Source organism: Schistocerca nitens, chromosome 2 (assembly GCF_023898315.1).
Source record: "Schistocerca nitens isolate TAMUIC-IGC-003100 chromosome 2, iqSchNite1.1, whole genome shotgun sequence".
NCBI lineage: Eukaryota > Metazoa > Arthropoda > Insecta > Orthoptera > Acrididae > Schistocerca > Schistocerca nitens.
Window position 1 is genome coordinate 323,328,263 of NC_064615.1, and position 26,350 is coordinate 323,354,612.

The window sequence follows — 26,350 nt, forward strand, 5'->3', positions numbered from 1 at the left end:
AACTGTATCATGTCAGATTTGAACACTAAAGTCTTTAAAATGTGCTATCACGAAACCCTTGCTCTATTTCTGTGTGACATCTCTGTCGTAACACATCATCTGCATAATAAGTATATTTTCAGTTCTTCACAAAATGCTTTCACCCTTACCTGCTCCCCTGTCACTGAAGGGCCACTCCCCCTCTTCACAAATCCAGAAGGTGAGCTCATTTTATGTTTGTTAGGGTGGTGTGGTGGCTGCACTCACTATTGCACGACTCAACAAGTCACCAGCCAACATGAGTTCACTAGCCGCCAACATGAGTTCACTAGCCGCCAACATGAGTTCACTAGCCGCCAACATGAGTTCACTAGCCGCCAACATGAGTTCACTAGCCGCCAACATGAGTTCACTAGCCGCCAACATGAGTTCACTAGCCGCCAACATGAGTTCACTAGCCGCCAACATGAGTTCACTAGCCGCCAACATGAGTTCACTAGCCGCCAACATGAGTTCACTAGCCGCCAACATGAGTTCACTAGCCGCCAACATGAGTTCACTAGCCGCCAACATGAGTTCACTAGCCGCCAACATGAGTTCACTAGCCGCCAACATGAGTTCACTAGCCGCCAACATGAGTTCACTAGCCGCCAACATGAGTTCACTAGCCGCCAACATGAGTTCACTAGCCGCCAACATGAGTTCACTAGCCGCCAACATGAGTTCACTAGCCGCCAACATGAGTTCACTAGCCGCCAACATGAGTTCACTAGCCGCCAACATGAGTTCACTAGCCGCCAACATGAGTTCACTAGCCGCCAACATGAGTTCACTAGCCGCCAACATGAGTTCACTAGCCGCCAACATGAGTTCACTAGCCGCCAACATGAGTTCACTAGCCGCCAACATGAGTTCACTAGCCGCCAACATGAGTTCACTAGCCGCCAACATGAGTTCACTAGCCGCCAACATGAGTTCACTAGCCGCCAACATGAGTTCACTAGCCGCCAACATGAGTTCACTAGCCGCCAACATGAGTTCACTAGCCGCCAACATGAGTTCACTAGCCGCCAACATGAGTTCACTAGCCGCCAACATGAGTTCACTAGCCGCCAACATGAGTTCACTAGCCGCCAACATGAGTTCACTAGCCGCCAACATGAGTTCACTAGCCGCCAACATGAGTTCACTAGCCGCCAACATGAGTTCACTAGCCGCCAACATGAGTTCACTAGCCGCCAACATGAGTTCACTAGCCGCCAACATGAGTTCACTAGCCGCCAACATGAGTTCACTAGCCGCCAACATGAGTTCACTAGCCGCCAACATGAGTTCACTAGCCGCCAACATGAGTTCACTAGCCGCCAACATGAGTTCACTAGCCGCCAACATGAGTTCACTAGCCGCCAACATGAGTTCACTAGCCGCCAACATGAGTTCACTAGCCGCCAACATGAGTTCACTAGCCGCCAACATGAGTTCACTAGCCGCCAACATGAGTTCACTAGCCGCCAACATGAGTTCACTAGCCGCCAACATGAGTTCACTAGCCGCCAACATGAGTTCACTAGCCGCCAACATGAGTTCACTAGCCGCCAACATGAGTTCACTAGCCGCCAACATGAGTTCACTAGCCGCCAACATGAGTTCACTAGCCGCCAACATGAGTTCACTAGCCGCCAACATGAGTTCACTAGCCGCCAACATGAGTTCACTAGCCGCCAACATGAGTTCACTAGCCGCCAACATGAGTTCACTAGCCGCCAACATGAGTTCACTAGCCGCCAACATGAGTTCACTAGCCGCCAACATGAGTTCACTAGCCGCCAACATGAGTTCACTAGCCGCCAACATGAGTTCACTAGCCGCCAACATGAGTTCACTAGCCGCCAACATGAGTTCACTAGCCGCCAACATGAGTTCACTAGCCGCCAACATGAGTTCACTAGCCGCCAACATGAGTTCACTAGCCGCCAACATGAGTTCACTAGCCGCCAACATGAGTTCACTAGCCGCCAACATGAGTTCACTAGCCGCCAACATGAGTTCACTAGCCGCCAACATGAGTTCACTAGCCGCCAACATGAGTTCACTAGCCGCCAACATGAGTTCACTAGCCGCCAACATGAGTTCACTAGCCGCCAACATGAGTTCACTAGCCGCCAACATGAGTTCACTAGCCGCCAACATGAGTTCACTAGCCGCCAACATGAGTTCACTAGCCGCCAACATGAGTTCACTAGCCGCCAACATGAGTTCACTAGCCGCCAACATGAGTTCACTAGCCGCCAACATGAGTTCACTAGCCGCCAACATGAGTTCACTAGCCGCCAACATGAGTTCACTAGCCGCCAACATGAGTTCACTAGCCGCCAACATGAGTTCACTAGCCGCCAACATGAGTTCACTAGCCGCCAACATGAGTTCACTAGCCGCCAACATGAGTTCACTAGCCGCCAACATGAGTTCACTAGCCGCCAACATGAGTTCACTAGCCGCCAACATGAGTTCACTAGCCGCCAACATGAGTTCACTAGCCGCCAACATGAGTTCACTAGCCGCCAACATGAGTTCACTAGCCGCCAACATGAGTTCACTAGCCGCCAACATGAGTTCACTAGCCGCCAACATGAGTTCACTAGCCGCCAACATGAGTTCACTAGCCGCCAACATGAGTTCACTAGCCGCCAACATGAGTTCACTAGCCGCCAACATGAGTTCACTAGCCGCCAACATGAGTTCACTAGCCGCCAACATGAGTTCACTAGCCGCCAACATGAGTTCACTAGCCGCCAACATGAGTTCACTAGCCGCCAACATGAGTTCACTAGCCGCCAACATGAGTTCACTAGCCGCCAACATGAGTTCACTAGCCGCCAACATGAGTTCACTAGCCGCCAACATGAGTTCACTAGCCGCCAACATGAGTTCACTAGCCGCCAACATGAGTTCACTAGCCGCCAACATGAGTTCACTAGCCGCCAACATGAGTTCACTAGCCGCCAACATGAGTTCACTAGCCGCCAACATGAGTTCACTAGCCGCCAACATGAGTTCACTAGCCGCCAACATGAGTTCACTAGCCGCCAACATGAGTTCACTAGCCGCCAACATGAGTTCACTAGCCGCCAACATGAGTTCACTAGCCGCCAACATGAGTTCACTAGCCGCCAACATGAGTTCACTAGCCGCCAACATGAGTTCACTAGCCGCCAACATGAGTTCACTAGCCGCCAACATGAGTTCACTAGCCGCCAACATGAGTTCACTAGCCGCCAACATGAGTTCACTAGCCGCCAACATGAGTTCACTAGCCGCCAACATGAGTTCACTAGCCGCCAACATGAGTTCACTAGCCGCCAACATGAGTTCACTAGCCGCCAACATGAGTTCACTAGCCGCCAACATGAGTTCACTAGCCGCCAACATGAGTTCACTAGCCGCCAACATGAGTTCACTAGCCGCCAACATGAGTTCACTAGCCAATATGAGTTCACTAGCCAGAAACTGGCAACACTTCCTCTATGACAACCAAGCATATTCTTGGAGACTCAGTGTCTGAATTTAAAAAGTTTATGAGTGATTTTGTTGCTGAATATAGTACATTGGAAATACATGCAAAGATATGAGACAGTTATAAATGGCACAAGATTGAAGCTCCACTGTATGACTCCAACATATCAGGCTGGGTTCAGAAGCCAACACAGCTGCTGTGAATAGGTTCTAGCCTTGACATCCTACAATGAGGTTGGATTCATCTACATCTATACTCTGCAAACCACAGTGAGATGCACGGCAGAGTGTATGTCCCATTGAACCAGTTATTAGGGTTTCTCCTCTTCCATTAACATATGGAGCATGGGAAGAATTATTGTTTGAATGCCTCTATGCATGCACAAATTAATCTAACGTCATTCTCACAATCGCTCTGGGAGTGATACATAGGAGGTTATAGCACATCTCTAGAGTAATCATTTAAAGCTGTTTCTTGAAACTTTGTTAGTATACTCTCTCAGGATAGTTCACACCTGTCTTCAAAAGTCTGCCAGTTCAGTTCCTTCAGTATCTCTGTGATACTCTCCCGTGGATTCAACAAACCTGTGACCATTCATGCTGCCCTTCTCTGTATCCGTTCAATTTTTCCCGTTAAACCTATTTACCTATTTCGTAAGGGTCCTATGCACCTGAGCAATATTCTAGATGGTTCTGAGTGATTTGTAAGCAATCTCTTTTGTAGACTGATTGCATTTCCCCAGTATTCTACCAATAACCAAAGTCTACTACCTGCTTTATCCATGACTAAATCTATGTGATCATTCCATTTTACATCCCTACAAAGTGTTACACTTAGATGCTTGTATAAGGAGGCAGATTCCAGCAATGACTCATTGACAGTCGCAGCATATTATGTCTTTTCATTTTGTGGGATGCAAAAGTTTACATTTCTGAACATTCAGAGCAAGCTGCCAATCTCTGCACCATGTTGAAATCTTCCGACTGAATATTTCTGCAGCTTCTCTCAGGCAGCACCCCATTATAGATAACTGCTCCATCTGCAAAAAGCCTGATTTTACTATTAACAAAAGGAAACAAAAGAAAAATTCAGAGTAGGTATTAAAATCCATGGAGAAGAAATAAAAACTTTAAGGTTCGCCGATGACATTGTAATTCAGTCAGAGACAGCAAAGGACTTGGAAGAGAAGTTGAACGGAATCGATAGTGTCTTGAAGGGAGGATATAAGATGAACATCAACAAAAGCAAAACGAGGATAATGGAATGTAGTCGAATTAAGTCGGGTGATACTGAGGGAATTAGATTAGGAAATGAGACACTTAAAGTAGTAAAGGAGTTTTGCTATTTGGAGAGTAAAATAACTGATGATGGTCGAAGTAGAGAGGATATAAAATGTAGACTGGCAATGGCATGGAAAGCGTTCCTGAAGAAGAAAAATTTGTTAACATCGAGTATAGATTTAAGTGTCAGGAAGTCATTTCTGAAAGTATTTGTATGCAGTGTAGCCATGTATGGAAGTGAAATGTGGATGATAAATAGTTTGGACAAGAAGAGAATAGACGCTTTTGAAATGTGGTGCTACAGAAGAATGCTGAAGATTAAATGGGTAGATCACATAACTAATGTGGAGGTATTGAATAGGACTCTGGAGAAGAGGAGTTTGTGGGACAACTTGACTAGAAGAAGGGATCGGTTGGTAGGACATGTTCTGAGGCATCAAGGGATCACCAATTTAGTATTGGAGGGCAGCGTGGAGGGTAAAAATTGTAGAGGGAGACCAAGAGATGAATACACTAAACAGATTCAGAAGGATGTAGGCTGCAGTACGTATTGGGAGATGAAGAAGCTTGCACAGGATAGAGTAGCATGGAGAGCTGCATCAAACCAGTCTCAGGACTGAAGACCACCACCACAACAACAACAACATTGTCTGCAAGGTCATTAACATACAATATGAAAAGCAAAGGTCCCAACAGACTTCCCTGAGGCATACTCATAGTTACTTTTACATCTAGAGATGACTCTCCATCCAAGATAACATGCTGTGTCCTCCCTACCAAAAAGTTCTCAATCGAGACGCAAATTTCATTTGATACCCCATATGATCATACTTTTGACAACAAGCATAGGTGTGGTACTGAGTGAAATGCTTTTCAGAAAACAAGAAACACTACATCTACTTGGCTGCTTTGATCCAAAGCTTTCAGTATGTTATTTGAGAAAAATGCGAGTTGGGTTTCACATGATCGATGTTTTTGCAATCCATGCTGGTTGGCACTGAGGAGGTCATTCTGTTCAAGATACCTCATTACATTAGAGCTCAGAGTATGTTCCAAGATTCTGCAATACATTGATGTCAAGGATATTGGAAGATAGTTTTGTGGATCACCTCTACTACACTTCTTATAGATGGGTGTGACTTGTGCCTTTTTCCAGGAACTGGGCATGGTTTTTTGTTCAAGTAATATATGATAGATTATAGTTACAAGGGGAGGAGGGGGGGGGGCTAACTTAGCCACAAATTCAGTATAGAATCTGATGGATTCCATCGCGCCCTGGAGCTTCGTTCAGTTTAAACAATTTCAGCTGTTTCCCAAACAACTGACACTAATACAAAATTTGCTCTTCTTTTCAGTTGTACAAGGGTTAAATTGGGGCAATTCTCCTGGGTTTTTCTTTGTAAAGAAAAATTTGGAAACGGTGTTGAGCATTTCAGCTTTTGCTTTGCTACCCTAAATATCAGTTCCCGTCTCATTCGCTAAGGACCATATGCTAACTTTGGTACCACTAACAGCCCATAATATGACCAGAATTTCTTTGAATTTTGTGAAATGTCATTTGACAATATTCTGCTATGGTAGTCATTGAAGGCAGCGTGCATTGCTCTCTTGACAGCCAAATGTGTTTCATTCATCATCTCTCTATTTATAGGCCTACACTTTGTTTTACACCTATTACACAGAATCTCTGTTTCTTTAGAAGTTTCCAGAAGAAACTAGAGACATCCGTAGCCTTTGTTAATTTGTCGGCTGCATATGATACTATGTGGCTACGTGGACTACTACTGGAGCTAAAAAAAAGAATGTCCCAAGTAAGAAATTGACAACCTCTGTGGGAAATAGGTTAACCACCTGTTACTTCAAGGTTAGTGTTGGACAAAAGTGGCGACTGTCCAGCATATTATGGGCTTCCCCAAGGATCTGTCCTAGCACCCTGGCTCTTCAACCTGTATAGCAGGGACATGCCAAACACTACTAGTAAAACATTTTGCTGGACCAGTTTCCTTATCAAAGCCATACAAACAAGCACACTCGAGGAAGGAGACACTATATTGTCTACAGACTTAGAAAATCTCAGCGCATATTACGAAGCATGGAGACTCCAACCAAATGCAACAAAGACAGAAGTCTACGCATTTCACTTAAGCAACAGAATAGCAAACCAAAAGCCCAATGTAAATTTCTGCCAACAGAGGATTAGACACAATTTCCAGCCTGAACACCTTTGTGTCACACTTGATAAGTAGTTAACATATAAGAATTCCTGGAAAAACCTAGCTAAAAGCTGAAGACTCAAAATAAAATCACAAAGAAACTGGATGGCACAACCTGGGATGCTGAAGCTTTCAATCTATGGACTGGAGCTCTGACAGTAGTATACTTAGTAACTGAATACTGCGACCCAGTATGGCAACACATACAAGAAAACTAGACATACATTTGAACGAATACATGAGAATTATTATGGATAAATTAAAATCCACACTGATGCCTTGGCTGCACACCATCAGTAATATTCCACTACCTGAACTGTGAAGCCAAGAAGCAATCAATCATGAATGGAGGAAGCTGCATCATCCCGACTACCCATACGACCCTCCAATTCATACAGTCTTCAATGACTCCCTCCAGAGCGCTTGATATCACGCACTCCGCTGTGGCATAATGGATAAAACCAACAAGAAGTTTGACTGAAAGAAGAGTGGTGCAGGTGATGGAATGCTGCAACAACAAAACATCAACGTGTTTAAGATCCCTGTGCCAGTCTATCAGGATTTGATCTGAAAAGGAGTGGACACAACTGATCACACTAGGTGCAATGCTTCAATGCACAAGTGGGGACGCCAAGATTCTCCAGCCTGTGACTGCAGGACCCAACAACAAACCATCCAGCATACTGTCAGAGACTGTCCTCTGAGACAGCAGCACCCCAGACCATTCAGTGATTTTGTTAATGCCACTCCCTCTGCTATCAACTGTCTTCATTCAACAAGTGTAAATCTAGCGAAATGTGTGTTTTAATTAAAAGTCCTAATTTTATCGTTTAAATGTCCTTCTTTTAGTGTTATTCAATTATTAACTTGAAGAATTTTGACATATTAGCTTTGTGCCTAAATCCTTAAATGTATAATTGTGAACTGTATGCATTTCTCAATATTTGCTGTTGTCACCATTCGATAAATAAATAGATAAATAAACTACAGTCTTTAACAAGAAGCTTAGTTCTGTAGGAAACATTAGGAGACAAATAGGAATTACAAAGAACATCGAGGAAGTGTAATGTAAAATTATGGAAGACAGACTTTCATGCAGGCTGACTGTGCCTGTATTTTTACTGGCATCAGCCCCAAATAGTTGAAAAGGTATGCATCAGAAAGTTGAACACCTGTTGCATAGTTTTAAGACTACTGTTTGATGTGGAATTTTGGTGCCATTTTTGACTACACTAAATTTTTTTGGCGTAATGTCTAGGATATCACTCCGACTGAAGATAATGCTAACTACAAAAATTGTGATTTTATTCCTTTGTAGTCCTTCCCTATCTGGATGTGATCACATCAACATCTTGTACCATGTTCAGCACTAATAATATATTGTGTTCCTTTTTGTATTCAGCATTTTTCATACTTTTTCAGTGAGCTGCTTTGCATTATTCTTCTTTTTCTTCTTCCATCCACCATCCCAAATTCCAGCACTTCACTGGCATTTTTGTGCCATTAAAGGAAAGCACCACAGCAATAAACAAACTCTGCTGCAACAAATTTTATCGCATCCTATATAAGAGTGACCATGAACCGACTACCCATGCAGGTTAATAGCCATGGCCAAAATATGGCTTTAACTTAAACTACACTCGCCCAGTTGTAGAATATCTTGCATAGTACAATGGTTGACTTCAAGGACAGCTTCACACAATTTCCCATTTGGATCCTGCTTTTACTGTGTCTGTGTGCTCTTGTGTATTTTTTTTATCTCTCTCTATTGTGTAAATTTAAATATGGACGATGAACATTTGCTCAGCTGCTGGTGAGAAAAATCTTTAGCTTTTGCGTTAATGCCAAACATGGAAAAACGACTGTGACTATCAATGGAAGATTACAATGTCCAAATTTCCAAATTAAAAGTCACATGAGTATCTCCCAATTGGGAGTTAAATTTTTCTTTATCAAAAGTTTATCCTGACGATATTACTACTAGAAACCATACACCGTAAAAAAATTAGCCCAACATTAACAACGAGAATAAAGCCCTCGCATTTACTGATACTATATAGTTTATATATGCACCAACCACACTTCCAGGAACATTTACTTCACAAATCACAGAATTATGATTTAGAAATAATTAATTACAGGGGAGAATCAATAAACAAACAGACAACTCTTACAAATATTTGAGTCTAAGCCAATTTACACAGTTTCACACGTTACAACTTTTTTGATACATACCTGTTGTTTATTCGGAGACTTCCCAATGTCACCATTTGGCAGGGGTGGTGAGTTGGGAGGTGGAGGGGCAGGAGTTGTCACTGGTGGAGGAGAGATTGGGCCATTTGGTAACCCATTAGAAGTAGCAATAACAGGCGGAGGAGGCGGTGGGGGTGGGGGTGGTGGCACATCACACGGTGAAGGAGGTCGCATCGGAAGTAGTGGTGGTGGGGGAGATGGGACAGGAGGGGCTGGTTGTAACTGTCTATCAGGTGAAGGTGGTGGGGGTGGCAAATCGGATGGTGGTCGTTCTGGTGAAACTGCCCGCTGCAGTGCAGGACTGTCTGGAACACTCTCGCCTCCAGACAATGGGCCTGCACTTGGGGGTGGTGATAATGGGACATCCACTGGGGGTGGTGGAGGTGGAGGCAATGTCTCACGCCCTGTGCTTGTGCTGCGGCCACGTGTTGGCGTATTTGTAGCGGATGACACGGTTGGTGTACTGAAAAGGAAACAAAAGTTGCTTTATTGATAAAACAAATTGCTGGTTATTTAACTGCTGTATACTGCATGATTAAGAAATGTAACTTAAATTTAATAGAAACAAAGTATCTCAATATTTACATAACAAGCAGTCAGATGAAGATTAGTGACAAATGTAAGAACAACTTAACTTTGGAGAGCAGGATTAATATGCACCCACTGAAAACATTATTTATATAAAATTTCAGCCAGTGGTTAACTACATCATTTTGTGTTTTATATTACCATTAAACAGACCACTCAAAGTTTCACATACTCAGGAACAAACTGTTACAACAGATGCTAAATAATTTTAATCATCATGAAAACTCACTTGATGTAGAAAGCAAAAGCACTGTGTGATGTCATGAAATTTTTCAGATTCAATGCAGGACAAATGTTTCTCGCATAAGGACTGTGTATACAAGAAAGCAAAGCCTTCATTGCAATGGGATTCGAAGGAACTGCAACCAGAGGAAAGTTAACAGTCATATAAATGAAAGTGATTCTTGGTAGATGCAGGTGTTGTGGATGCATTGAAGTTCAAGGACCAGTACAACCAACCGCCAACCACCATATCATTCTCTTCATGTCCCATCTCTCACCCACACTGAAGTTATTTTCTTCAAGTTATCAGGTTACATCACAGTATGAGCCATCTCCCTTCTAACTTCATAAAAAGAATGACAAGTAAACTTTGACGATTTTACACAAAACTCTCTCTCTCTCTCTCTCTCTCTCTCTCTCTCTCTCTCTCTCTCTCTCTCTCTCTCGTGTGTGTGTGTGTGTGTGTGTGTGTGTGTGTGTGTGTGTGTGTGTGTGTGTGTGTGTGTGTGTGTGTGTGAACCGCTGACACCGATAGCAACGCGTAGGGTTTGGGACGTAAGGGCAAACGGAAATTATCTCATAGCCTGCTTTGATTTTCGATGGGAGTTGAACTTTGTCAAATGTCAAGAAGACAGTGCGGGTTGGAATGATGTTCGAGTCAACCCTTTTCATAACACTATGAACAGCCATTACACCCTGGTCAGACAGGTAGTGCTGAATTTCTTCGTCAGACAATCCATCGAGGGAGCGTGTATAAACGACTCCACGCGAGGAATTTAAAGTGCGGTGCGCTTCAACCCGGACAGGGAAGGTGTGGAGCAGTGAAGTACGCAGCAATTTTTGTGCCTGGAGGGCACTGACTGTTTCTAACAACAAGGTGAAAGACTTGGAACAATACTTTACAGGGCCTGCAATTGTGTCGACTCCTTTCTGAATAATGAAAGGGTTGACCGTGGAGAAGTCGTGACCTTCGTCAGACCGAGAAACAACAAGGAACTGTGGCAACGATGGAAGAACTGTCTGTGGCTGAGACTCAGTGAACTTACGCTTGTGAGCAGACATAGAGGAAGGTGAGGAAACCATTGCGGAAGAATCCCCCATGATTATCGGCGTCTCCGATGGCGCGCTCCTCCCTTGTGGGGGCCCTCTCTGAGGGCACTCCCGCCTTAGGTGATTGTTCACACCTCAGGTCACACCTCCCGACAAACGGATGGAGGGACCAATCGGCACTTTCAGAAGGTATCAGCTCGGGTAATCACCCCTCCCTGGGCCTGGCCGTTACCAGGGGGTACGTACGTGTCCTACCTGTCTACCCGGGGCGGGGAATTACGCGATACCCCGTCACCGGCTACGCACAAAAATGCGTGGGTCAGCTTTCAGACACGCACAGGGAGGAAGAAAGAGAAAGGGAAAAACAAAGAAAGGGAAAGGAAAGAAGAGAGGTCTCAAATGCCGCAGCGGAGAAAAGGGTAAAGAGAAGAGGTAAGGAAAAGAGAAGGACAAAGGAAGGATGAAGACATACAAGCAGAGAAGGCGAAGAATGTGTTGCATTTACGAGCGTCCGTCTCCGGACGTAGGCACAAACCATACTCCTAGAGGGGGAGAAAGGGAAGGAAAGAGCCAGAGGTGAGGGGAGGGGAGGGGAGGGGGGGCGAAGATGGGGGATAGGGAAGGATGAGGAAAATGAAGGTATGCAGCCCGGAAAGGAAGGAGGGCCACATTAGTTCGGGGTCCCATGCTCGCTACGCACGTATCCACAAAAGAGTTGTGGACCCCCTGGGGAGATGTGTGTGTGTGCGTGTGCGCGCGCGCCGCCACATTTCTTTGTTGTGGGTGAATACACACATCCTGCTAAGACATTTCCCAGGTGCTGTGGACATGTGTACAAGTGCCATGTGTGTTTTCCTACAGTGCTATGGATGTCTGTGGGCGTCCGGAGCTGCCGATCACACTCTGCTGTTGAATGGTTACTTCCAGGTCTCAAAAAATAAATAAATAAATTTCAATGCCTTGAATCATTTACGAGATATGATGGTTGTTATGACAACATGATTTGCAATGCTCTATGACGTGAATGTGCATGTTGTGCGCAACCGTCCATCCACTGGATGTAAAACCCTAACTAGAATGAAACAATGGAAAATGCAGGATGGAATGTAACAATACCAGAGAAGGAAAGTTGGTACTCACCGTATAGCGGAGATGCTGAGTCACGACACGCACAACAAAAAGATTCACACAATTATAGCTTTCGGCCATTAAGGCCTCTGTCAGCAGTACACACACACACACACACACACACACACACACACACACACACACACACACACACCACTCCCCACACTCCCACCTTCTACATGCTCCCCAAAGTCCATAAACCCAACCACCCAGGATGCCCCATTGTGGCCTGTTACTGTGTCCCCACTGAGAGAATCTCTGTTCTCATAGACCAACACCTTCAACCTATTACCCAGAACCTATCCTCCTATATAAAAGATACCAACCATTTCTTTGACTGACTCTCCACAGCTCCTGTCCCTTTACCACACAGTGCCCTGCTCGTCACTACTGATGCCACCTCCCTGCACACTAACATTCCTAATGCCCATGGCCTTACTGCTATTGAACATTACCTTTCTAGACGCCCTATGGTTTCCATACCAACAACCTCCTTCCTTGTCTCCATGACCAACTATATCCTCACCCCCAATTACTTTTCCTTTGAAGGCATTACCTACAAACAAATCCACAGTACGGCTATGGGCACCTGCATGGCACCATCCTACACTAACCTATTCATGAGCCATCTAGAGGAATCCTCCTTAACCAGACTTCTAAACCCCTCACATGGTTCAGATTCACTGATGACATCTTTGCTATCTAGATTGAAGGTGAGGACACCTTATTCACATTCCTCCAGAACCTCAACAACTTCTCCCCCATTTGCTTCACCTGGTCCTAGTCAACCCAACAAGTCACCTTCCTAGATGTTGACCTCCACCTCAGAGATGGCTACATCAGTACCTCCGTCCATATCAAACCTACTAACCACCAGCAATACCTCCACTTCGACAGCTGCCACCCATTCCATACCAAGAAGTCCATTCGGTACAGCCTAGCCACCCGTGGTCATCGCATCTGCAGTGAAGAGCAGTCCCTCTCAAGATACACTGATGGTCTCACTGAAGCCTTCACTGACCATAATTATCCTCGCATCCTTGTACAAAAACAAATCTCCCGTGCCTTATCTTTCCAATCTCCAACCACCTCCCAAAGTCCCACAGTCCGGCCACAGAGGAGCATTCCCCTCACAACTCAGTACCATCTGGAACTGGAGCAATTACATTCTCCTCTCGTCATACCCTGACATGAGAAATGTCCTGCCCACTATCCTTCCCACCCCTCCTACCGTGGTATTCCGCCGTCCACCGAACCTACACAATATACTCGTCCATCCTTTCACAACCCCTGCTCCCAATCCCTTACCTCCTGGCTCATACCCCTGTAATAGACCTAGATGCAAGACGTGTCCCATACATCCTCCTACCACCACCTACTTCAGTCTGTTCACTATCACCTATCTCATCAAAGGCAGGGCTATCTGTGAAACCAGTCATGTGATTTACAAGCTAAGCTGCAACCACTGTGCTGCATTCTATGTAGGCATGACAGCCAACAAGCTGTCTGACCGCATGAATGGCCACCGACAAACTGTGGCCAAAAAACAAGTGGACCACCCTGTTGCTGAACACGCTGCCAAACACGATACCCATCATCTCAATGACTGCTTCACAGTCTGTGCCATATGGATCCTTCCCACCAACACCAGCTTTTATGAATTGCGCAGGTGGAAAAGTTCCCTGCAATACATCTTAAGTTCCCGTAACACTCAGGGCCTCAACCTTCATTAGTCACTGTCCTCACCCATCCAGCCCCCTCCCAGTTCCCATTCCAGCACTACACAGCCATCATTTCACCGCCACACCCAGTCTGAATTTATTTTTCTCCTTTCCGCTACTTAGCCCTTCCTCCCTCCACACCTTCTCTCCTGCCCTCCATCTAAACTGCAATACTTCACTGTCCGCCACTCCCAGCGTACTATCCCTCCCCCTCCCCACCCCAGCCTCCTCCTTGCCCCCACCCAGTCGCCACTCCCATCATGCACTGGTGATGCTGCTCGCAGTGTGGTTTCAGTTCTCTGAGACTGCAGATGTGTGTGCAAGTTGTATATAAACATAAATCCACAAACGACATCCGTGTGTTAATATCAGACACAAGCTCTATACCAAAACAGACTGTGTAGAACTTATTGACCTAAATCTGTATCCTTCACTCTGTTGCAAAGAACATTGGGCAGTTGTACTGAACACCTGTACAATAGTTAGGAGGGTTTTTTGCAGGGTTAATTCGAAAAAAATTTCCATATAAGTTAGTTATAATTTGGCACCCCCTCCCTCCACCATTTTGATACGTAAACTTTCACTCAAGTCAGTTATCACTAATAACTGTAGTACATACTACTAGTGGCTGCTAATAATTGTGACTAAGTTGTGTAGTCTTACAGTTGTGGCATCTCTGGAACCAAGGTGACATTCTTTTCGAGGAACACGTCTGAGAAAATTTTAAGAACTGGCATTTGAAGCTGACTGCAGAACGATTCTGCCGCCTCCAACAAACACTGTGCTTAAGGACCACGAAGATAAGATGCGAGAAATTAGAGCTCATAAGGAGGCATATAGTCGGTCATTTTTCTTTTGCCTTATTTATGAAAGGAACAGGAACCTGTACAGGTACGGGGTACCCTCTGCCACGCACTGAATGATCGATAGCATAATATCTGTGTAGATGTGTATTTAGGATTTTTATCCACACAATTTAAATCAACACAACATGTATCTTCCCATTGACAATGTCAAAGAATAATAAAATAACTTGCTGTTTAAACCATTATTATGTCAATGCTTTGTAAAAATGAGTGAACCAATGAATAGTGAGGAGGAGAAGAAGAAGAATTATTTAAAAAATAAAGAAAAGATAAGGAAAGTACAAATGCATGAGGGAAGCAAAATAGAAAGGAAGAGGGACTGAATTCGAAGGACAAAGGAAGAAATGAGCATGTGAAATGGACTGGGAAAGAAGTTAACATGCAAAAATTGTGGTTGACAAGAGTTGAGTACCAGCTGGGTAAGGTTAAAGATTTGGCAGTGATGTTTAGAACGTGAACCACTGGTCATTTCTAAATGTTTCATTGTCTTGCATCCACTTATGTTTTTGCTGCTACTCTTGGCACAATACCACTTCAGGGCACCCACTGACAGTGGTCTTATCCATTGAAGCATTGAAGTTTCTAATAGAAAGATGCTCTTTACTTAAAAGGAACAAAATTTAGGAGTAAAATAAATGCGACAACTCATCTAATAGTTTGTGTGTTGACACAAACACACACACACACACACACACACACACACACACGCACACGCACACACGCACACAGTGTGCGTGCGCGCGTGTGGGGGGGTTAGGGGCTAAGGATATGAGAATGTGTATGTGTGTGTGTGTGTGTGTGTGTGTGTGTGTGTGTGTGTGTGTGTTTTTTTTTACTGAATACTGCAAAATTAGGGAAAAAAAAGATAAAGAAACCACTTGGCCAATCAGATTCTCATATTACCTTTATGTTAAAAAGCTAACAAGAAAAATGAATACTGCGAAGGGAGTAAATGAGTACTGCGAGTCAGCATCTATACATTGTAAGTGAATCCTGAATGGTACCTGTTGCTAGAATTGTTGCTTGGTGGTGCTGGTGGAGGCACTGATGGCCTCTGAGACACCCCTCTAGGGCCATTGCTACGGCTAGGGGTGTGATTGTTGGGAGTTGGATAGCCTTCATTGGGCAACGTCTGCCCTTGTGCGTAGTGCTGTTGGTACGTTGCTTCATCATACCCTCCAACATAATTTGGTCTGTAAAAGATAAAGTTAAGTTACTAATGCAATGTGAGAAGTGAAGTTTTCATGTACAGGAACAACTATAATTCACACACATTGATAATGACAATCATATTTTCCATTATGAAAGGGGCCATGGAATATTCAGTGCCAGAATAACACTATGCATATAAAAAATTTCATTAACTACTGTAACTGTCTGACATAAATGAATCTGCTTTATGTAAATAGAATACAGTAATATAAGTTCAGTATTATCAATTATAGCAAACAAGTGACAACAAAAACTGATGCAGCGCAACTCTCTCTCTCTCTCTCTGTGGATGGGATCTCCAATTCTGTATGTTCCATCAGTGCTTATTTACTATAAATGATAGTCAATATACAGAATATAAGTATCAGGGTTGCAAATATTGATTTTATGTAGATGAAAGTCCGTTCAATTATCCATTATCAATCAAAACGGCTGAAATTTTTAAGGACTTTGATTTTGTTCACTGAAAATTTAAGCAAATGGAAATTTAGTTCAAATCTGCCCCCTGCCATCCTTTCAAGTTTTAGAAATTCAAAAAATAAATGACTAGCTCTTTGAGAAATTTAAAATGCTAAATGCTAACTTTTTCTCCATTTACTAATGACATGACCAAGTTTCAAAAAGAGTAGGTGGACCACCCACAATCGAAGACCTCAGTTTCTGTGTGTTTGGCATTTGAAGTGAAACAGAAGAAAGAGAAAGGGGAGGGGGATTTCACAGCATGATTAAATTGCCATAGCTACTTTTATACTTTGGATGGACATTTAGATTGGAAATATCTGTCTTTTCTGGGTTCATTATTGCTAATTAACATTTATGCATTCAATAATTGTCATGACACAAATTCCATTTAATTTAATCAGAAAATTAAAATCAGTGATGCCAATTTGGTTAGCTACATATGGGACAGAGATGATGGTCATACCAATAAAAAAACTACTTATGATATTTTTCAGAGACTGTCTTAATTTTGACAAAAACTTTACTACTTTTACCACTGCTAATTTTTACTACTATTACTGCTTGTAATCTTAAGTTTTTCTCAACTATAACAACACATCTGACAGCCTGAGAAGCCATCATTGTGCCTTAACTCTCATTTATATGTAAATGAGATATTCAGTACCACAGTTTGAATCTTGTAGAAAAACTCTCAAAAGAAATAGGTTTTTCCTTCAATGAGAATGGTTAGCCTCAATTTTGTAAAAACCACACTCTCCTGAAACAATCTGCATAATAATAAAAATAATTAAAACAAATACACAGGGCAGTCATAATTTTAACTATCACCTTTTAAAATAAAGTTACATAGTTAGTTTTTTATTTGTAGTTACACAGATGCAGTCCTGGTACATACTGAAATCCATAGCCACAAAGCCATAGCACACCACTAAAGAAGCCAAAACAAAATTGCACTGCCCTTTGATAATGTGGAGTACCATTTGATAAGTCCCACATTTGGCAGCAGTGGAAATGTAGCTGTGTCAGGCCAATTCAGACAACTTCTTTGACTGTCTGCATTGGCCAGACAACTGCAAAATTTCCACTGCTGCCAAAAGTGAATTATGATACATTACAACTTTTCTTCAATGGGCAGCACTATTTTGTTTTGCTCTCCTAGTGGCAACCTATGGCATTGCAGCTCACAAACTGCATATTTGTACCAAGACTTCACCTATGTACCTGTAAAATTTGCCGTCCACATGTCTAGTACAAATTTATTCGCTTGGCACCAGCAGTGCGAATTCGGATTACTTGGCTTGTCGCCGGCCACTTGTCGCCTTTCTGTTGATGACAAGCTTCCAACACACAGACTTTTGCGCACTTTAATTTTTCCGGAAATCCTCTATTTCGCAGAATCATTCCACAAACTCTTATTTGCTTTTCAAGTAACTTCCCTGCAAGTTGTACACTGTTATAATAATTATCCATGTACAGGTGATGCCACTTTGCATAAGAAGGTGTCAATAGTTGCATCACTGTTTTTACTAGATGTTGTCCAGTGCTGGCATATATCTTTCATGAGGAAATGTATCACGTGCTCCGGTTTATTGTTGTTGTCAGAAAAAATGTAAAAATGATAATATTTGTCTGAATCGGTTGCGAGATATCGTTCTGTGAAATATCAGTGTGTCTATCAATGGATTCGTTGACCAGTAATCATCAACCCTTGCTTTTTTTACAATTCCCATAAGGATGTTGATGTTGTTGTTGTTGTTGTTGTTGTTGTCGTCCAGTCCTGAGACTGGTTTGATGCAGCTCTCCATGCTACTCTATCCTGTGCAAGCTCCTTCATCTCCCAGTACCTACTGCAACCTACATCCTTCTGAATCTGCTTAGTGTATTCATCTCTCTGTCTCCCTCTGCGCTTTTTACCCTCCACACTGCCCTCCAATGCTAAATTTGTGATCCCTTGATACCTCAGGAAATGTCCTACCAACCGATCCCTTCTTCTAGTCAAGTTGTGCCACAAACTTCTCTTCTCCCCAATCCTATTCAATACCTCCTCATTAGTTACGTGATCTACCCACCTAATCTTCAACATTCTTCTGTAGCACCACATTTAAAAGGCTTCTATTCTCTTCTTGTCCAAACTAGTTATCGTCCATGTTTCACTTCCATACATGGCTACACTCCATACAAGCACTTTCAGAAACGACTTTCTGACACTTAAATCTATACTCGATGTTAACAAATTTCTCTTCCTCAGAAACGCTTTCCTTGCCATTGCCAGTCTACATTTTATATGCTCTCTACTTCAACCATCATCAGTTATTTTGCTCCCCTAATAGCAAAACTCCTTTACTACTTTAAGTGTCTCATTTCCTAATCTAATTCCCTCAGCATCGCCTGATTTAATTCGACTACATTCCATTATCCTCATTTTGCTTTTGTTGATGTTCATCTTATATCCTCCTTTCAAGACACTGTCCATTCCGTTCAACTGCTCTTCCAAGTCCTTTGCTGTCTCTGACAGAATTACAATGTCATCGGCGAACCTCAAAGTTTTTATTTCTTCTCCCTGGATTTTAATACCTACTCCAAATTTTTCTTTTGTTTCCTTTACCGCTTGCTCAATATACAGATTGAATAACATCGGGGAGAGGCTACAACACTGTCTCGCCCCTTCCCAACCACTGCTTCCCTTTCATGCCCCTCGACTCTTATAACTGCCATCTGGTTTCGGTACTAATTTTAAATAGCCTTTCGCTCCCTGTATTTTACCCCTGCCACCTTTAGAATTTGAAAGAGAGTATTCCACTCAACGTTGTCAAAAGCTTTCTCTAAGTCTACAAATGCTAGAAACATAGGTTTGCCTTTCCTTAATCTTTCTTCTAAGATAAGGCGTAAGGTCAGTATTGCCTCACATGTTGCAGCATTTCTACGGAATCCAAACTGATCATCCCCAAGGTAGACTTCTACCAGTTTTTCCATTCGTCTGTAAAAAATTCATGTTAGTATTTTACAGCTGTGACTTATTAAACTAATAGTTCGGTAATTTTCACATCTGTCAACACCTGCTTTCTTTGGGATTAGAATTATTATATTCTTCTTGAAGTCTGAGGGTATTTTGCCTGTCTCGTACATCTTGCTTACCAGACGGTGGAGTTTTGTCAGGACTGGCTCTCCCAAGGCCATCAGTAGTTCTAATGGAATGTTGTCTACTCCCGGGGCCTTGTTTCAACTTCGGTATTTAAGTGCTCTGTTAAACTCTACACGCAGTATCGTATCTCCCATTTGATCTTCATCTACATCGTCTTCCATTTCCATAATATTGTCCTCAAGTACATCACCCTTGTATAGACCCTCTATATACTCCTTCCACCTTTCTGCTTTCCCCGTCTTTGCTTAGAACTGTGTTACCATCTGAGCTCTTGATATTCATACAAGAGGTTCTCTTTTCTCCAAAGGTCTCTTTAATTTTCCTGTAGGCTGTATATCTTACCGCTAGTGAGATAAGCCTCTACATCCTTACATTTGTCCTCTAGCCATCCCTGCTTAGCCATTTTGCACTTCCTGTCGATCTCATTTTTGAGACGTTTGTATTCCTTTTTGCCTGCTTCATTTACTGCATTTTTATATTTTCTCCTTTCATCAATTAAATTCAATATTTCTTCTGTTATCCAAGGATTTCTATTAGCCCTCGTCTTTTTACCTACTTGATCCTCTGCTGCCTTCACTACTTCATCCCTCAGAGCTACTCATTCGTCGTCTTCTGTATTTCTTTCCCCCATTCCTGTCCCTTACGCTCTCCCTGAAACTGTGTACAACCTCTGGTTTAGTCAGTTTATCCAGGTCCCATCTCCTTAAATTCCCAACTTTTTGCAATTTCTTCAGTTTTAATCTACAGTTCATAACCAATAGATTGTGGTCAGAGTCCACATCTGCCCCTGGAAATGTCCTACAATTTAAAACCTGGTTCCTAGATCTCTGTCTTACCATTATATTATCTGATACCTTTTAGTATCTCCAGGATTCTTCCATGTATACAACCTTCTTTTAGGATTCTTGAACCAAGTGTTAGCTATGATTAAGTTTATGCTCTGTGCAAAATTCTACTTGACTGCTTCCTCTTTCATTTCTTAGCCCCAATCCATATTCACCTACTATTGTTTCCTACTCTCCCTTTTCCTACTGTCGAATTCCAGTCACCCATGACTTAAATTTTCGTCTCCCTTCACTACCTGAATAATTTCTTTTATCTCATCATACATTTCTTCAATTTCTTTGTCATCTGCACAGCTAGTTGGCATATAAACTTTTACTATTGTAGTAGGCGTGGGCTTTGTGTCTATCTTGGCCACAATAATGCGTTCACTATGCTGTTTGTAGTAGCTTACCCGAACTCCTATTTTTTTTATTCATTATTAAACCTACTCCTGCATTACCCCTATTTGATTTTGTATTTATAACCCTGTATTCACCTGACCAAAAGTCTTGTTCCTTCTGCCACCGAACTTCACTAATTCCCACTATATCTAACTTTAACCTATCCATTTCCCTTTTTAAATTTTCTAACCTACCTGCCCGATTAAGGGATCGGGCATTCCACGCTCCGATCCGTAGAATGCCAGTTTTCTTTCTCCTGATAACGACGTCGTCCTGAGTAGTCCCCGCCCCGAGATCCGAATGGGGGACTATTTTACCTCCGGAATATTTTACCCAAGAGGACGCCATCATCATTTAACCATACAGTAAAGCTGCATGTCCTCGGGAAAAATTACGGCTGTAGTTTCCCCTTGCTTTCAGCCGTTCGCAGTACCAGAACAGCAAGGCTGTTTTGGTTAGTGTTACAAGGCCAGATCAGTCAATCATCTAGACTGTTGCCCCTGCAACTAATGAAAAGGCTGCTGCCCTTCATCAGGAACCACACGTTTGTCTGACCTCTCAACAGACACCCCTCCGTTGTCGTTGCACCTACGGTACGGCTATCTGTATCGTTGAGGCACGCAAGCCTCCCCACCAACGGTAAGGTCCATGGTTCATGGGGGGTCCCATAAGGATAGCAAGCCTAAACCATTTTCTAAGTTCGGGTCCCGTAACATCAACAAATTTGGCATTTTTTAAATCCAGTTTCCTTCTATTGCAATTTTGACTGTAATACTTGTTGGTTTCGTTGCTAATATATTCAAATAAATTGTTCTCAATATATAATTCTACCATATCCACGATGCTCTGTTTATCTTTGGGAAATATGCACGAACCTGGAGATCCTTCAAATTTATTACTGAGCCTCAGTAAATCACAGTCTGCCTTCATCTAATTCATCTGAATCAGTTGGCAACCGTAGCGTTCGCTGTGTTCTCCTTGGACATATTTCACTATCCTCCAATGATTCTGTTTCACATTCACTTTTTTTATATCCAATGTCTTCTTCGCAATCGGCCAAGTCTTCCAGAACGTCAGACAAGATGTCCGCGCATTCATCGTAAATAATCTTATCGTCTCTTGTCTGCCATGATGAAAGTGCACAAGTACTTACAAAAACTAAAAAATTGTTGACGTGTGTAACTTATTGTTACCTAAACACCAACAGAATGAAAAAGATACTGAAGAGGTGTCGCCGGCCACTAAGTGATACTAACAAGGGAACCTCCCCATCGCACCCCCCTCAGATTTAGTTGTAAGTTGGCACAGTGGATAGGCCTTGAAAAACTGAACACGGATCAATCCAGAAAACAGGAAGAAGTTTTGTGGAACTATGAAAAAAATAAGCAAAATATACAAACTTAGTAGTACATGTGCAAGATATGCAACATCAAGGATAGAATGAGCTCAGGAGCACCATGGTCCCGTGGTTAGCGTGAGCAGCTGCGGAAGCAGAGGTCCTTCGTTCAAGTCTTCCCTCCAGTGAAAAGTTTAATTTCTTTATTTTCGCAAAGTTAAGATCTGTCCATTCATTCATTCATTGACCTCTTTGTTCACTGTAATAAGTTTAGTCTCTGTGTTTTGGGACCGCACCGCAAAACCGTGCGATTAGTAGACGAAAGGACGTGCCTCTCCAATGGGAACCGAAAACATTTGGTCGCAAGTTCATAGGTCAACCGATTCATCCACGGGAAAGCACGTCTGATATATTCTATACGACACTGGTGACGGCATGTGTGTCACATGACAGGAATATGTTGTCGACCCACCTAACTTGTACACTTGGCGAATGGGTAAAAAGATTCTTCTACCTTGCTCGATTTAGGTTTTCTTGTGGATATGATAATCACTCCCAAAAAAGTGATCAAAATATAAAGAGTTTGTCACCTAAACTGAAAATAAAAAATTAAACTTTTCTCCCGAGGGAAGACTTTAACCGAGGACCTCTCATTCCGCAGCTGTTCACGCTAACCACGGGACCATGGCGCTCCTCAGCTCAGACTGTCCTAGATGTTGCATATGTCACGCATGGACTACTCAGTTTGTCTATTTTGCTTATTTTTTCATAGTTCCACACAACTTCTTCTTATTTCCTCGATTGATCTGTGTTGAGTTTTTCGAGGCCTATCCACTGTGCCAACTTATAACTAAATCTGAGGGGGGTGCGAACGGGAGGTTCCCTTGTAAGCACACGACACCACTGCGGTGCTGCCGGATGACGAAGTGTTAATTATGTAATAATTTCAATGCCTAAACTTTAAAGCATTAAACAACTATATAGTTCTATTGCGTATTTTTAGTGACCTACCTAAGGCATTTGGCTGAAAGGATCACAATATTTTCCTAGATAAACTGAGGTTTTATGGGATTAATGGTGTACTGTCATATGAAACCAAAAGAATGCGGAAAGTTGTGTTGCACTTAGTAATTGAACCAGTGTAGTCCGAGGATATTATTCTTAGTGGAGAGGAATCATCTATGGGGCTCTCCAAGACTCAATCTTAGGTCAGCTCTTGATCCTCATGTGTGTCAATTATCTTCCATCTAATATACAACAAGCAGAATTTGTCCATTTTGCAGATTACACTAGTACTGTAATCAATCCAAGCATACATACAGCAACAGAACGGTTGGTAAACAATGTTCTTACGAGTCTAACTGACTGGTTTTCTGCAAATGGTTTCATCCTCAATTGTAGAAAGGCACAACTTACCCAGTTCTGCACATGTAAGGATACTACAACCAATGGTAAGTGTAACACATTGGAAGGAAATAATAAACAGGATGGAAACTTCAAAATCCTCAGGAGTCCATAATAATGAGAATTTGAACTGTAAGAACACACTTTTTGGAACAAATTAGTTCTGACACATTTCCACTTAGAATCAATGCCAATTTTGGGGAAAGACATATCAGTAAGTTGACAAGCTTTGCATATTTAATATCGTATGGGATAATGTTCTGGGATATCTCATCTTTAACAAAGAAAGTCTTTACTGCTAAAAACCTGCTGTAAGGACAATGTGTGGTGCTCACTCAAAATCATCTTTTAGACATCAGTTTAAGGAGTTGGCCATTCTGAGTACAGCCTCACAGTATATTTATTGCCTCAGGAAGTCTGTTGTAAATAAATGTAATAATCCACTACAGTTCAAAAGGAACAATGATGTTCATAATTACAATACCAGAAGGAAAAAATGACATCATTCACAGTAAGGTTATCTTTAGCGTAAAAAATGGGTGCACACTGCTGCAACTAAAATTTCTGGTAACTTATTGAGTGATATAAAATGCCTGACAGACAGCAAAGTAAAATTTGAAAACAAATTGGAGAACTACTCCTATTCCATAGAAATTATTCTATTATTGTAATGTGTAAAATGTGGTGCATACGAATTCCTAACTCACATCTGCAGATTTTAAAAAAAACACCCTTATAAATGATCAGCACGTAGCCATTACTTTGCATTGTGAATGTAAAGCTACTCATCCAAATCATTACAGTTTATTGTGCAAATTATGCATGCAACATAAAACTAATTAACTTACTGTTAGTTTAATGTTTTCTGTTACATATTTTTGGTGCTAACGGATATAATTGAACCCCATTATACAGCACAACCACCTTGAATTTATTACATTCCAATCCAGGTAGCAGTGGGTCTTAGCCATTCATTCATGCCTCTGAAATAATGTTTCCTATTGTGATGAAGTATAGATTGGGAGTCGCTGTCTGCCATCCTATGGCCTATGGCAGAAAGTGAGATATACAAAATCAATGCCTAAGGGGGGTGGGTGTATATAGAAGAGGAGGAGGAGGAGGAGGAGGAGGAAGAAAGAAAGAACACAAGGTGGGGAAAACAGTAACTAAACTGTTTATTATTTTAAAAGTTATCCCTGTCACTGTTAATAAACTTATCCTACTGTGAGACAGGATGGCAATGCAGGTCTTTCTTCAGGACTCTAAAAATATGGAAATCACATGGGGGTGAGATTGAGACTGTATGGAGGATGTGCAAGGGCTTCCCTGTGAACTTCCGGCAGCATAGTCAAAATCATCTTTGATGACCCACATGTTGCAAAGGTTGTTTCAACACACCGTAGAAGTTTCCTATGAACTTGTGCCTGTCTATTTGCTTCAGACAAAGAGGTGCCCGCCGGGGTACAAATGTGATTCCACAGGCAACCGCAAACTTATTTCCAAATAGGTATTGACCATCTTCTCTCACAGTGGGATAAATGTGTTAACAGTTATAGCAATTACTTTTGAAACAATAAACAGTTTACTTACTTTTTCAGTCTGTATCATTTTCTTACGACTGTTCCTTGTAAGTCAACTGCACCGAGGACTATGCTTGTACAATGGCTCGTCTCCGTATACATATCAGCCAGTTCCAACCTATCACTACTATACAAGACAGTCGAAGTAATACGTAAAATAAGGGAAAAGGCAACCACTCATCTATACCAGATTGATGCGTGATGCAGAGAAATATGTAACAGGAAACAGCATTCATAATAGCTTTCATGCCCAAAAGTTAGTGCAAAACTTCCTTTCCATTAGGTGTTCTGTGCTCCATGAATTGCTCCCAATAGGCGAGTGCTTGCCTTTCCCTTATTTCAAGTATTACTACTCAAAATTTCAACAAACACCTCAATAGTTTTCAAGTTTAAGTAGGCAGTTCTCTCAAAGCATGTTACATACATGATGACTTGTTGGCACAGTGGTGGTATTTCATAAGCATTATCTGTCTTGTGAGAGAATATGTATCAGCCCTACAGAGTTTTTATAATTAGGAGATGGCACTAAAATATTTCAGATTCAAAATTAAAACTACATGTAGTTTCAACACTCAATACAATTATTTTCACCTTATCAAACTTATTCAGTAGCTTTAGTGACCTCACTTTACATCACAAGCATTAAATATATTTAAGTGCCCCTTGTGAAAGAGATTTAAAAAAAAGATAAAATGACTGCAACAAACCGATAGTATTGCTCCGTAGGACTATGTGGGGGTGGAGGTGCATGACGTGGACTGTAGACACCAGTGGAATTGTAAAGTGACGAGTTGACGTCATCTGGGTACGTGCGCCTCAGTTCAATGCTGTTGGGCCTGGGTGGTCTTGGCTCAGACACAAGCATAGTCTCATCCACTATCTGCATTTGTTGCTGCTGGTGTTGTGGTGGCAGTGGCTGTAAAAACAGAATCAGTAGTTATGAAATTTTAGACAGAAGTGTAAAGTTCCTAATTTTATGCATGCTCCTGTCATTACTAGCAACCTGAAAAAAATTTGCATTTTGTGGTAAATATTGTTAAAGATGCAAAGTTTGCTTCCAAAGGCAACACTGTGAAAGAGCTTAATAGACGCTAATTCATAGATGAACTATTTTATTAGCGATAGTTTGAAATAGTTGTATTTTCTGCATACCAATATCAAAAACTTGAGCAAT

The 26,350-nt window shown here is 42.3% G+C and overlaps 1 protein-coding gene across 3 annotated transcripts in view; it reads right to left on the reverse strand.

The window, feature by feature from the left end:
* The window catches only part of LOC126236114 (wiskott-Aldrich syndrome protein family member 3), a 282,816-nt gene that overhangs the window by 17,484 nt on the left and 238,982 nt on the right, over positions 1-26,350 (reverse strand). For all 3 annotated transcript variants that reach the window (XM_049945185.1, XM_049945183.1, XM_049945184.1), the window contains 3 exons: positions 25,884-26,092; positions 15,819-16,007; positions 9,222-9,702 (listed from right to left, as the gene is read on the reverse strand). In XM_049945185.1, coding sequence (XP_049801142.1) covers positions 9,222-9,702; positions 15,819-16,007; positions 25,884-26,092 — 879 coding nt within the window. The remainder of the gene's footprint in view (positions 1-9,221; positions 9,703-15,818; positions 16,008-25,883; positions 26,093-26,350) is intronic.